Raw genomic sequence first — 13,014 nt, 5'->3', positions numbered from 1 at the left:
GCCTAAGATGAGCTTATCAGTTCAGCACAGATGTAAAGCAGAGAACCGAGAGGACAGCAGATAGATAGGTACAACTTATGTAGGAGGATTTGTTTCATCTGTGTGTATCGGCTGAAGATGGTCCCTTAACTGGGTATATGTAAGGGTTTGCAGCCACTTTAAAGCGGTAGTAAACCCGCAATTTATTTTTTTATTTTTTTAAACCTGCAAAGCAAAAGGCATAATGAGTTAGTATGCACCGCATACTAGCTCATTATGAAATACTTACCTTAGAACGAGGCCCCGACATCTCGCCCGATCCACGCCGAGGGAGCCGACATGCTCCCTCGCCGTCTCTTCCGGGTATCGCGGCTCCGGCGCTGTGAGTGGCCGGAGCCGCGATATCGTCACTCCCGCGCATGCGCGCGGGAGATTTCAATCCTGCCGGGCGAGCGCTGCCGGATTTTCACGGAGAGAACCCCCTTGTGCGCATGCGCCGCTGCAGTCAGCGGCGCATACCGAGGGGAATATCTCCTAAACCGTACAGGTTTAGGAGATATTTTTTTTACCTACAGGTAAGCCTTATTATAGGCTTTCCTGTAGGTAAAAGTTAAAAAAGTGGGTATACAACCACTTTAAGCTCTACTATAAGACTGACCTACAGTTGGCCACACAAGGCAAAAATACATGGGGAAAAAATGTGAACATAAATTGTAAATGTTTTCCATTGGTGATGTCTCTGTAGGGGCAAATAGTCTTTGTACATTTAATTAAGATATCACATATGCAGCATATATTTTTACATCTTTGCTTCCTTTTTTTGCCTTTCTTCCCTCTAAATAATATGTCAATTTTTTAGGCCCACATGGATGCTGTACATGCAGATTGGAAAGAGTACCTAAACCTTCTGATCTGTGAGGAAAGCCATCTGAAGTACATGGATGATTACCACCAGGTGAGATCGTCAGGCTGTTCCTCTCGGCTTCCCTTCATTAGGTGGGATTGTTCCAATTTCAGACATATGTGGATGACTTAAGCATATCTTGATGCGACAATAAATGGCCAAAGTGAGAGTGGTTAGAAGTGGGGTTTTTAAGTTCATTTATAATTCTTATGTCTGTTTTTAGGTATTTCTCTTGTGACACATTTACTTTAAATGTTCACAATTTAGATTTTGAGATATATATATAATATATATATATGTCCAACAAGTAACCAGATGGTCTAGCTGTAGGGGATGCAAGGGTCATTCCGTAACTGTGACCAGGTCCTGGAGGATGGATGGGGTTGAGAAACCTTCAACTGGTCCAGATTTGCTAGAAATAAGATGGGAATACTGAAGTGGAATTCCCGATTATACCCCCCCCCCTCCGTGAGTTCTTGGGAACAAGCCATATTACCTTAGCTCTTCCCATGTACAAACTAACCTATATAAGCAGGAACTGCCCCGGAAAGTACGAGAGGGTTTGGAAATCCTGGACAGCATAACGGGTACAGACTTACGCTGATAAAAGGTATACTCGGAGTTTAACTGTGCCCACCAAGTCAGTGTCATCACCTCTTACAGGAAGCTTGCACCTGCAAATTATGTTGACTGCCTATTGTTTTGAATATATGATGCTCCATCTATGTATGACACCCTACATGTAACTTCAATTACTTACATAAAAAAATAAAAATAAAAAAAATAAATATATAAGATGGGAACTTTTTGCTGGCCTTTTTCACTCCCTGGGAGAGGGTACCTGATACTCTTAGCCCCCATACACACGGTCGGAGATTCCGACAACCAAATCCGTCCGGATTAATTCTGGAAGAGGTCCGAAAGTGATGTTGCATACACACGGTCGACTCAATTGTCGAAATAACGTGATGACGTTATTTCGTTACGACGGGACTACATTCAGGCTAGTAGCCAATAGCTTTGGTCTAGGAATTTGATCTGAGCATGCGTGGCACTTTGTCTGTCGGAGTAGGCTACACATGATCGGAGTATGTCCGATCGAAGCATTTTGTCGGAAAATTTTACCGGCAAGTTGGTCCGTCGGACATTCCGACGGAAACAGTCCAATGCAGACCACACACAGTCGCAATATCCAACAAAATGGTCCGATGGGAAACATTCCTTCGGAATCTCCGACCATGTATACAAGGGCTTATGGGTTCCCGTTCTTTACTTCTGTTGCCCTCCCATCTCCACCCCTTCCCCCTCCACATTTTTTTACCCTGGTCCTCTTCTTTCCCTTTTATTTAACCCCTTTTCTTCCCCCCACCTTTCCCTGATCTTTCTTTGTCACCACATTATTATTCCCCATCCCTAGCCTGTTTCCTATGTATTTCTATGCCTGGATAAGTGGATGGCAAAGCTTCTTTTGCTGTTTCCCGGTTTACAGTGTCTTAGATAGTCACAGTCTACCCAAGGGTTTGCTTCAACTTCTTTTACCTTCAGGTAACCTCTTTTACTGTAGTCCCCCCCAATGTTGTCCACAATCCTTTTTGACAACCTACCATTGGGAAGCCTCCGTACCTCCTTAAGTTCATGTGAAAGACTCTTAAGTTTTATAGCTAGGTAAGTTTCAGATGAACTCATATGGTCTTATCTTTATTCTTTCAGTTCTATAGAGATGCAAAGGATACCCAGGACCTGCTGAAGAAGGTGGACACTGACCTGGACCTCAAGTTTAACCCAGATTTCAAAGACAAATACCAGGTTGAGGCACAGCTGAGGGAGCTAGAGGTAGGAACACATCAAGGTTTAGCAGGATTTCCCATGAAATTGGAAACTGCTTATGGCTTTCCCATGGTGTAATGCAGTCCACATCTCAGTGAACAAAAGTTTGGAATATCAATCTTCACCTACTGTTAAAATTTGGTATTCTGGCATATATCTGTAAATGATTTGCTATGGACACGATTATCTTTTTGAAACATTAAACAGCAGCAAGTTTAGGGTCCCTGTGCTATTTAGTAGCAAGGCTGAAGGAAATTGAGATCCCATTGTATAACTATAAAGAGATTTCATTTAAATGTTACAGCTGAATTTAATTCTTAGCATGCATAATTCTAAAATCATTTTAAAACTCCTTGTTTTTAGGACCAGGACAAGGCTCTGGATAAGTACGAGGAAGTTGTGCGTTCTCTTCAGAAGCGCAGTCACCAGGTGGTGCCCCTGAAGTTCCGCCGGGAGACCCCACTTAAACCTGTCCCAGTGGAGGCCCTGTGTGACTTTTACTCTGATGAGGTAAACGTCCTCCCTGGTGTTTTGTACTGAAACCTTGTTTTTTTTCCCAACATTAAGCAGTGTACTACCACTGTTGCAAATATTCATACTTGCTTGATGACTTTTTTTTTTTTTTTTTTTTTACATTATGAAGAATTTACATAATGATTTGGTGTTCATCTGCTTTGTGCTCGGCAGGGTGAGATTAGCCGAGGTGGGCAGTACACGCTGAAGGCCAACAAGGGAAAGAAGTGGGAGGTCATAGACAGCAATGGGAAGAAGCTGGTTGCTCCAGGGGTATGCTTCAACATCCCTCCAACTGACCCTGAAGCTCTGGCACTTGGAGAGAGGTAACTGGCTGGATTTTATAGATTAAGCTCTAACGAGCAGGGTCCTCCGATTCCTCTTGTACCAAATTGTAATTTAACTGTAATGTCTGCCTTCATTTTGTTAAGTGTGAATTGTTGCCGCTATATAAATCCTGTATAATAGTAATAATATTGAAGATTATAGCCTTTTTAATATATCCAGGGACAACGAGCAACTTTGCATATATAATACTTCTGACATGTTTCTTTCTGTGGGCTCTGAGTGCTGCCATGATAGGCACAGCCTGTGTATGCATTCTTGGACTGGACTGACTGCAAACAAGCCATCAGGTTCTAGATGTGGACTCTGCTAAGTGTCTTTGAGTTATTTAAAAAAAAAAAGAAATTTTTCTCCTCTTTGATTTCAATTTTTTTTAAAGTCAGGAGCCGTGAAAGGAAGATTTCCATATATGTTTATATTTGCATTTTTGCCTTGTTATCAGACTCCTGCAAATGTGTTTCCTTGCATACGCTTTGCAAGAGACTGCCCATATAAAACCTCTTTGCAGCCAGATCTTCTATGGTTACTCTGTGTATGCACTTCTTCTTAACCACATAATTACAGGGCACTTTCACCCCCTTCCTGCCCAGGCCAATTTTCAGCTTTCAGTCGCACTTTAAACAACAATTGCGCAGTCAAGCAATGCTGTACCCATATGAAATTTTTTTATTTTTATTTTTTTTTCACACAAATAGAGCTTTCTTTTGGTGGTATTTAATCTCTACTGGGTTTTTTTATTTTTCGCTAATCAAACAATTTATTTGCAAATAAGTAATTTTTCTTCTTTACTGACATGCGCTAATGAGGCTGCATTGATGGGCACTGACAAGGTGGCAATGACAAAGGCAGCACTGATATGCTGCACTGATGATTTGTGCCCTGATTATCAGTGTAAATGTCCCCTGTAACTGAAAAGTTGGTTATTGGCTTTCCTTTCCTCAGACACTGACAGAGCTGAGTAAAGGAAATGCTGATAATCAGCATTTTTTTTTTTACATGTGATTGGCTGTGATTTGGACACAGCTGAACACATGGTAAAGAGCCTACATCATTGACTTTTTACCCTAATCAGTGATGCGCTATGTCAGAGGGTCAAAGCTCACTACCCATCACCTCGCAGTGCGTCATGATGCGAAGGACATCCTATGACATGCAGTCAGGATGGCAAAGCCACCGTCTGCCCGCTATTCTGCTATAGGCTGGGCAGGAAGGTGTTAAACACACAATCTCTACGACCAGCCCTTCACAATCACTTCATACACCTGATATTCATTCTTTCAGTGAGTGGTGTCCGATGATTCATTTAACCTCCCCCTTCCACCTGGAGACCCCATCCCCATGAGTAAGCTCCTGTGGGCGGAGTGAAACACGTTGGGGGCGTGGCCTGGCAGGGGTCCTGGCTGAGACTGCCATTCACTATCACACAGCAGGCTTTGACTTGATGTGCAGCTCCCGGGACAGCTATCACTCTCTCAGATTTCTATATTGCATTACTAAAAAGAAAGGTGTCACTAAAGAAACCGCTTACTGGCTTCTGGGAGAAGGCAGTTCCTAGTTATGTTATTTCCCACCAACCAATTATGGAAAGCAGAATTCACATCTAGAGGGTCCCTAATATTTTCATGGTCCCAGTCCTGTTCTGCAGACTCTGCTGTCCTATGCTAAGGGGGCTGCTGATGGGACACTCTGATGTAAGGGGGCTGCTGATGGGACACTCTGATGTAAGGGGGCTGCTCATGGGACACACTGATGTAAGGGGGTTGCTCATGGGACACTCTGATGTAATGGGGGGCTGGTAATGGGACACTCTGATGTAAGGGGGTGCTGATAGGACACTCTGATGTAAGGGGCTGGTAATGGGACACTCTGATGTAAGGGGGCTGGTGATGGGACATTCTGATGTAAGGGAATGCTGATGGGACACTCAAAATGTAAGTGTGCCGGTCTGGATGAAGTCCAGGCCCAAATTTCTGTCCCAGTCCAGCCCTGGCTGTAGTCTGAATATAAACAATGCAGTCATTCTTAAAAGGGCTTTCAACTCCATTCCAATGGAAACTCAGCAATAAAACCTCACAGTTTTTCTAGCCCTTCCCTACACCAATGACTCCTTACTGTCCCAAGCCATTTTAAGATGGAACTTTTATTTTACTAACCCTTTCCTCTTTTGATTAGTACCTTCAACCAGTACCGAGCCACAAAGCAGAAAGCGGCAAGCAGCAAGAATGCTCTTCTTCAGCGCCTTGAGGATGCAAAGCGAGAATCATCAGGTAAGTTACACAATGTATTTAGGTTTGTAGGGACTGACACTACTTACTTAGCGGAGACCATGCAGAATCAGCAGCCGTGTTTCTAATAGCTGGACATTATGTGAAAGCATGCCGAAGTGCAGACATGATCGTCCTTCAGCTTTATACTACTGATAGTTACTTATTTCAGATAGTTGTTTCAACGTATCATCTTTATGGTTCCAATAGTAGAGGGTTATGGGAAAGCATGCAGAAGCGCAGACATGATGGTTCTCCAGCTTTATACTACTGATGGTTACTTTTTTCGGATTTGTCATTTCAATGTACCATCTTTATGGTTTCATTAAGGGGGGCTTATGGAAAAGCATGCAGAATTTCAGACATGATGGTCCCCCCAGCTTTATACTACTGATAGTTACATATTTCTGATGGTAATTTCAATGTACCATCTTCATGGTTCCAGTAATGGGGGGTTATGGGTAAGTATACTTATTTTGGGTAGTCATTTCAATGTACCATCTTCTTGGTTCCAGTAGTAGATGATTATGGGAAAGCAGGCAGAGCGCAGACATGATGGTCCTCCAGATTTATACTACTGATAGTTACTTTTTTCAGGTTTGTCATTTCAGTGTACCATCTTTATGGTTTCAGTAATGGGGAGTTATGGGAAAACATAAACATGCTTATTTTGGGTAGTTCTTTCAATGTACCATCTTCATGGTTCCAGTAGTAGAGGATTAATGGGAAAGCAAGCAGATGCGCAAACATGATGGTCCTCCAGCTTTATACTACTGATAGTCCTTTCAGAGCACTATCTGAAAAAAGTAACTATCTTCATGGTTCCAGTAGTGGGGGATTATAGAAAAGAATGCAGAAGTGCAGTCATGATGCTTCACCAATTGTATCCTCCTGCAAGATAAACATTATTCCCTAAGGCACCATCTTTGGTAATAATCGAAAAAGCATGCAGAAGTACAGCCATGATGGTTCACCATTGTTGTCCTTCTGCAGGAGAGTCATAGCTGTTTTAGTTTCCTCTCGTGAATGATTGGTATTTTTAATCCATTGCCTTTATTTCACGAAGTCCATCCATTCTATTTTATTAATATAGTGTCAAAGATTATCGATACATGACAATGCATATCTAATTAGTAACAATCTGCATCTGTACAGGAGTTTCATAAACTATCTTGCACTTGCTTTAGGCCAGTGAAAGTCTAAACTGGTTGTAGAAAGTTGCTGGCAGTTCATGCCAACTGATATATAATCTGTAGTCTGGCAGTGATGACAACTGTAATTTATCTGCAGATCAGACGGTACAGGAGAAACTAGACGCTAGTTGCCAGTGCCAGTGGGGTTGTCCAAGGTGAACACACGATATTTTCCAAAACAACCTAACTCTGCAACCAACTTTTACACAAGAAGCCTGTATTTAATATTGTGGTTGAGAGAGAGACATGCAACCAACCATATTCAAGCTGTTTTTCAGTTTAGCTTAAGGTGCTCATAGCTGTAGGTGCCAGTTCATGTGTCCTGTAGGTTTTCCCAGATGTCTCTTGACTGAACCTGCTCCGAGGACCCATTAATTGGCCCTCTAAAGTTCCCCCAACACCAGAATAACTGGCATGCTTAGCATCTCTCACCTCCTACCTCAGTATAGGCACAAACAACTGACAGGGGACCCTAAATACAACCAACCAAAGATCATATATAACTCATATGAGCCCCTAAACCCAGAGAGTCATCTGAATGTAATGCCCTGGGTTTAGACCTTCCACCAAGCACACCTCTTTATTGGTAAGAGAGGTACCATTTACACAGAATTACAACTAATCTACTCATTACTTATCTGCAGCTACCACCAATGCCCAGGAGACACAGGGAAGACAGATGTTAGCTGGACTGGACAGAGTAATCTCTGATTTGGACAGGCAAGAGAAAGCCATCAGTTCCCACCTCCGGCCACCACTGGATCAGAATCGTGCTGTGCAGGATAGCTCTGAGAGGATAAAGGAAATTAAGGTGAGTGTCAAGTGTAATCAGGAACCCCACATGACACCATTCTGCCTTTTGTGGTTAGCAGTGTGGCCTGGTACCACTAAGCACCTGAGTGTGTGTGTATGACTTGCATATCTTTATGTAAATATCCGGGGATATAATCAATGGAATTAAAGCTTGCCACCTTTGTGAAAAGGAAAATAACAAAATCAGACCAGCTCACCTGAAATAAGCTTCTTTGGATTCTTTTTATACAGAGTTACCAAATTATGTGTTGCGGAGAAAACAATACAGATCATTAGAAGATGATTAGCACCTCCCATGGTGAAAATTAAAACACAAATCCATCAATTAAAATCATCCCACAGCCAGAGTAGAGAATGGTGGTCTTTGTGGATAATTTTGTTTATTTATAATTTTCAACAAGGGCAAGTGGGAGATGAGCCGCTCAGCAAATCCAATGACATAATATAATATGTGAGATGACAGATCCAGTGTATCTTGATGGACACTTGGATGGATACCATAACAAAAATATATGAGGCTATAGTCAGTAAAGTCAAACAAGTATATAGCCGATTGTACCCAAGGTAGCTCAAGAACCCCCAGACACGTCACAACCAGTCGTGCACCCTGGACCAAGTTGAGGGCCCTCCCATGTATAAAAGGAAGTAGGAAAATTAACAAAAGGACCAATAAAAAAAAAAAAGGTGGTGGCTTTTATGAAAGGAGAAAATGGGGGGGGGGGGGGGGGTAAAGAGGTGGTGTGTGATATCTGGGTGTTTATGGGAAGAAGGCATCGTCCTGAACCACTAAAAGTATCCAGAACGGATAACTACATCTGTAAACCTACGATGTCTCTGTATTCCAAAGAGCAAGTAAGGTCCAGTGGAACCACGTTTTACAGCAGCATTCTTCCCGATGGTTAGCTGTTACCACATGTGCTTCCATTTGGTGAACTTCATTCATCTTTGCGAAGCATGGGCTTATGGGTGTCGCCATTACCTACTTGTGGATAATGCGTTTTTTGACCTGCCAAGGTAAAACCGAAATTGGCGTTCTGTCTTCACCAAAACATTGCTGATCATCTTCAAAGTATTTCTATTGAAAAAAAAAAAAAGTAAGACTTGTAAAAACAGAATGTACCATCATAATGTATCCTTACATACCCCTAACTTGTCAATCACTCACACACAATGCTGACAGGGCAACCCAAAAATGCAGACTACCACATAGCTCCCAACTGGCCCCGATTTCGAGGAACTGTCCCTGATTTGGAGCAATGTCCCTCTGCCCCCCACATTTTGGTCTGATCCTCATAGTTGTATATAAAATGCACTTTTTATCTTTCAAAAAGTGTTTCCCAGTGCTAAACCTTTCAGCCAAATTCTAAATTACTGCATTTGTAAATTTTTTAATCTAATAGAAATGAATAGTAGTGATAAAAAAAAGCTCTTGTGGATTTAGTTAACTTTTTTGGGGGGGGTTAATTCTCCTTTAAGGGGGTGTGGCAGGGGGCGTGTTCTATGCCTGCATACTTTTGCTAGTAGGTGTCCCTCATTCCCATCTCAAAATGTTGGGCGGTATGCTATCAGGTTAATAGATAAAAACCCTATAACCCCCTGCAAGACACTGCTTGGAGCCTAATCCACCAATTACTATGCCTAAGGACTATGACACGGGAAGCTAGGTCAATACAAATACACTCGTAGATAAAGTTGGAATTTGTATAGTATATTCACGGATTTGGAGTGATTTTCTGTATACAGAGTGATGACAAAAATGAATTGTAGCATTACTAGTCCTGGGATGGGGTGGATGCATTTGTTTTCTTTTTTTAGGCTCAGAGTAAGTACAGAAAATATCCACAATCTTAACAGACATGCAATGTTCTTGTTAATTTCTGTGAAATTAACTGGCATCACAGGCTATTTTCTGTAAGCCTCTAATTGTCCCCACTTTTGATGTTGTAGAGATAAAGATAGGAAAATGTGCTTGTAGTCCTAATCGGGAGAGCAGCCGCAGGTATCAACCATGATTCCTCTATCTATAAAAATATATATATATATATACACATGGTACAGTGAGTGAGCATTGTCACCCTAGGATAGGAAGTGTGTTACTGGCAAGATCACCAGGTGAATATAAAGGGAAACAATTCTGAAAAAGGAAACAAATGCAACCACCACATCAAGGACAAGTAATGCTGCATACACACGACTGGACTTTCCAGCAGAAAAGGTCCAAAGGAATCATATCTTTGGATATTCCGATCGTGTGTGGGCTTCATCTGACTTTTTTCTTCAAAAATTTTGACGGACCTAGAAATAGATGTTAAATCTTTCTGACGGAATCAGTTCCTATCGGGAAAACTGTTCGTCTGTTTGCTATCCTGAAGGACCAAATATGACGCTAGGGCAGCTATTGGCTGCTGACTATTGAACTTCCTTTTCTAGTAGCATCGTACGTCATCGCGTTTGAAACAAATAGACTTTGGTGTGATCGTGTGTAGGCAAGTACGTTCGATCGGGAACTCCGTCGGAAAGACCATCAGTTTATTCTGATGGAAAGTCGGGTCGTGTGTACACGGCATAAGATGCAATTTATTAAAATATTTTTGTTTTTGGGTTTAGATACACTGCTGATAGCAGTATCAAATGGCTCTCCAGTGTGATTCCTTTTGTGTCTCCTTACAGCCCTGTCCATATAAGAATGGTAGATTTGGTATTTTTCATGTTATCAGCTGTAGTTTTTCACTGACAAACTGGAATGTCTGTTGCGGAGCTCTTACATCTTTTCCTTCCTTGCAGAATATTGCCAATAATGTGCGTCGGATAGAGCCAGACAAAACTATGAAGGTGCAGGAGTGTGAGGTTTATCTGTCCAAATCTCCAGAGGTTTCCAGCACGCCCATCCTGCGCAGCAAAATCAATGAAACCAACAAAAAATATGACAAGGTTAACGAGCTCCTGAACTGCTCCCAAGACAAGTAAGCGACCACCAAAGTCAACATTAAGCCTTCTAAGACTGGGAGTCACGTATATATAAATCTAAATACAAACGCTGCCTTATGTAGGGTAACTGCATTCCAACAGTACCACAAGGAAACACCCGAGGACCCAGTAGAGTAAGGGCCTGTGTTTGTGAACTTTGGGCTTTTTGTGGCAGTTGACTTCCTTTTGTCCTAGATTTGCCCTACTTTTAATGGGTTTTGCATTCCCATAGATTCACATGGGAATTAAAAACCCATTGGAAGTGGACAAATGTTCATGCACACAGACCCTAATACTTCAATGCAGGTTTCTGTCCTACTAGTCTTGTGTGGATTCCTCACACTTCATAATGACAGGTTTAAGCTGGAGACCACGCGGAACTAATTGGGAAGGTCATTGGTATGGTAGTTAATAAGCAATATCTAAAATAATAGCCTAGTGTTGAAAAGGTCAATAGACTTACTGCCGCGTCCCTAAATACAAAGGCAAAACATGCCAAAAATTACCCCAACGGGGCTTTTCAGGCAGGTTTTAAATTGGTAGTAAAAGTCCAGCTGGGGCCATTTTCTCCATGCTGTAAACTGGTAATTAATAGATGGTTCCATCATTGAGCGGCTGTGATTTGGCCCCCTTTGGGAGTTTGGCTGCTACCTGACTAGTATGATAGATTTCTATTCTACAAAAACATGCTTGAATGAAGAGGGAGAAGCACCCGTTGTCTCAAATGGTCCAACTCTTGATATGAGATTACAATTGTTTGAGAGTATAAAAATGTACAGCTTGAGCCAACATTTTTAGGGGAATTGCCTCCCCATCTTCAGGGCTGTTGGCACGCATTTACGGAAGTAGGAGGTCTCCATTGTGGTATCTGAATTTCATGCAATGGCAGAGTGCCAGCGTTCTAGTGGCTAGTGCCCACCTTAGAAAAGTGCATGCGCAGGATTGAAGGGCAAATCAGCTGGCCTGATGTAACCATGGCGCGTGCGAGGTATCGCTTGATGGGAGATACCATTTCATGGGCACAATTGAAACCTACACAAACAGCGGAGGGAGACCGTAATTGTCAGATTGTGCCTCGCTGTTGTGGGGTGGCTTTACAGTGTGCTGATGGTCCGGTTTTGTATGTGTTGAACGGTGGGTTTTGCCTGTGTGACAGGACAGGTTGCAACACAGACAAAACCAGCCCTCCAACACAGCCACAAGCCGCCCTACAGCAGCAATGATGCACAATCTGACAACTACAGTCTCCCTCCGCTGTTTGTATAGGTTTCAATTGTGCCTGTGAAATGGGATCTCCTGTCGAGAGATACCTCCCGCGATGTGCGCATGCGCCACGGTTGCATCAAGCCAGCCGATTGCCAAATCAGCTGGAGTGCAATTCCATACTGCGCATGAACGGGCACTATCCGATAGGATACCGGCTTGTAATGATACAGAGGCAGCCACTTCATAATGGCCTCGGTACTGACGATTCTCTCATTTATTATTTTTTATATAGAAGCAATAGATCATGTTAGTGGTTATATGTTGCCTCGGGGTACCCCTTTTCATTTCAAAACACCAATAGGCAGGAGTGACTTTGTATCTAGAAAACTCAGGTCCCCATAGCAAGGATTTAGTGGGGACTCCCCAACTCCCTTCTTCATTAAAACCTCGCTCTGCTTCATCTAGCTTGCGTTGGTCAACCAATAATAGTACAGTCAGAGAGCAGGAAAGATATAACCTAATTGTCAGTATTTCCACAATGAGCATACGATTGAAACAGAGCAGTTCCTAGTGTGAGTCATTGTGATTGCAGACCTCAAGTTAAAGCGGTTGTAAACCCTTACATATACCCAGTGATGTGACGGGCCTCAGGTGAAACACAGATGAAACAAATCCTCCTACATAGGTTTTACTGTTTATCTGCAGTATTCTCTTCTCTACACCCCTTCAGAAGGGCAGTGTTAAAATCTTTCTTCATCCGTTGGGAGCAGAGAGGAGAGGGCAGAAAGGCTGCAGGTGATACACCGAGATTTAAAAAAAAAAAACCTGTTCCTACATAAGTTGTACCGGTTTATCTGCAGTGTTCTCTACATCCCTTCAAAGTGCAGAATCTATACAGCTTGTCTGAGCTATCAGGAAAAAAAGGGTCTGGAGAGTGAAGAGGAGCTCGGAGAGCTGATTGGAGGGAAGGGACATGTCCTTTCAGATAGGAATAGAGCTGAGG

General features: G+C 42.5%; 1 protein-coding gene across 2 annotated transcripts in view; it reads left to right on the top strand.

Moving 5' to 3' along the window:
- The window catches only part of PPL (periplakin), a 119,503-nt gene that overhangs the window by 90,345 nt on the left and 16,144 nt on the right, over positions 1 to 13,014 (top strand). For both annotated transcript variants that reach the window (XM_077449459.1, XM_077449458.1), the window contains 7 exons: positions 839 to 934; positions 2,594 to 2,716; positions 3,074 to 3,220; positions 3,398 to 3,549; positions 5,741 to 5,835; positions 7,670 to 7,836; positions 10,623 to 10,801. In XM_077449459.1, the coding sequence (XP_077305585.1) occupies positions 839 to 934; positions 2,594 to 2,716; positions 3,074 to 3,220; positions 3,398 to 3,549; positions 5,741 to 5,835; positions 7,670 to 7,836; positions 10,623 to 10,801 (959 nt within the window). The remainder of the gene's footprint in view (positions 1 to 838; positions 935 to 2,593; positions 2,717 to 3,073; positions 3,221 to 3,397; positions 3,550 to 5,740; positions 5,836 to 7,669; positions 7,837 to 10,622; positions 10,802 to 13,014) is intronic.

Source organism: Lithobates pipiens, unplaced genomic scaffold, assembly GCF_037356315.1.
Source record: "Lithobates pipiens isolate NorthernLeopardFrog02 unplaced genomic scaffold, aLitPip1_a1.2 Scaffold_22, whole genome shotgun sequence".
Lineage (NCBI taxonomy): Eukaryota > Metazoa > Chordata > Amphibia > Anura > Ranidae > Lithobates > Lithobates pipiens.
This window is presented reverse-complemented; position numbering and strand designations above follow the sequence as displayed.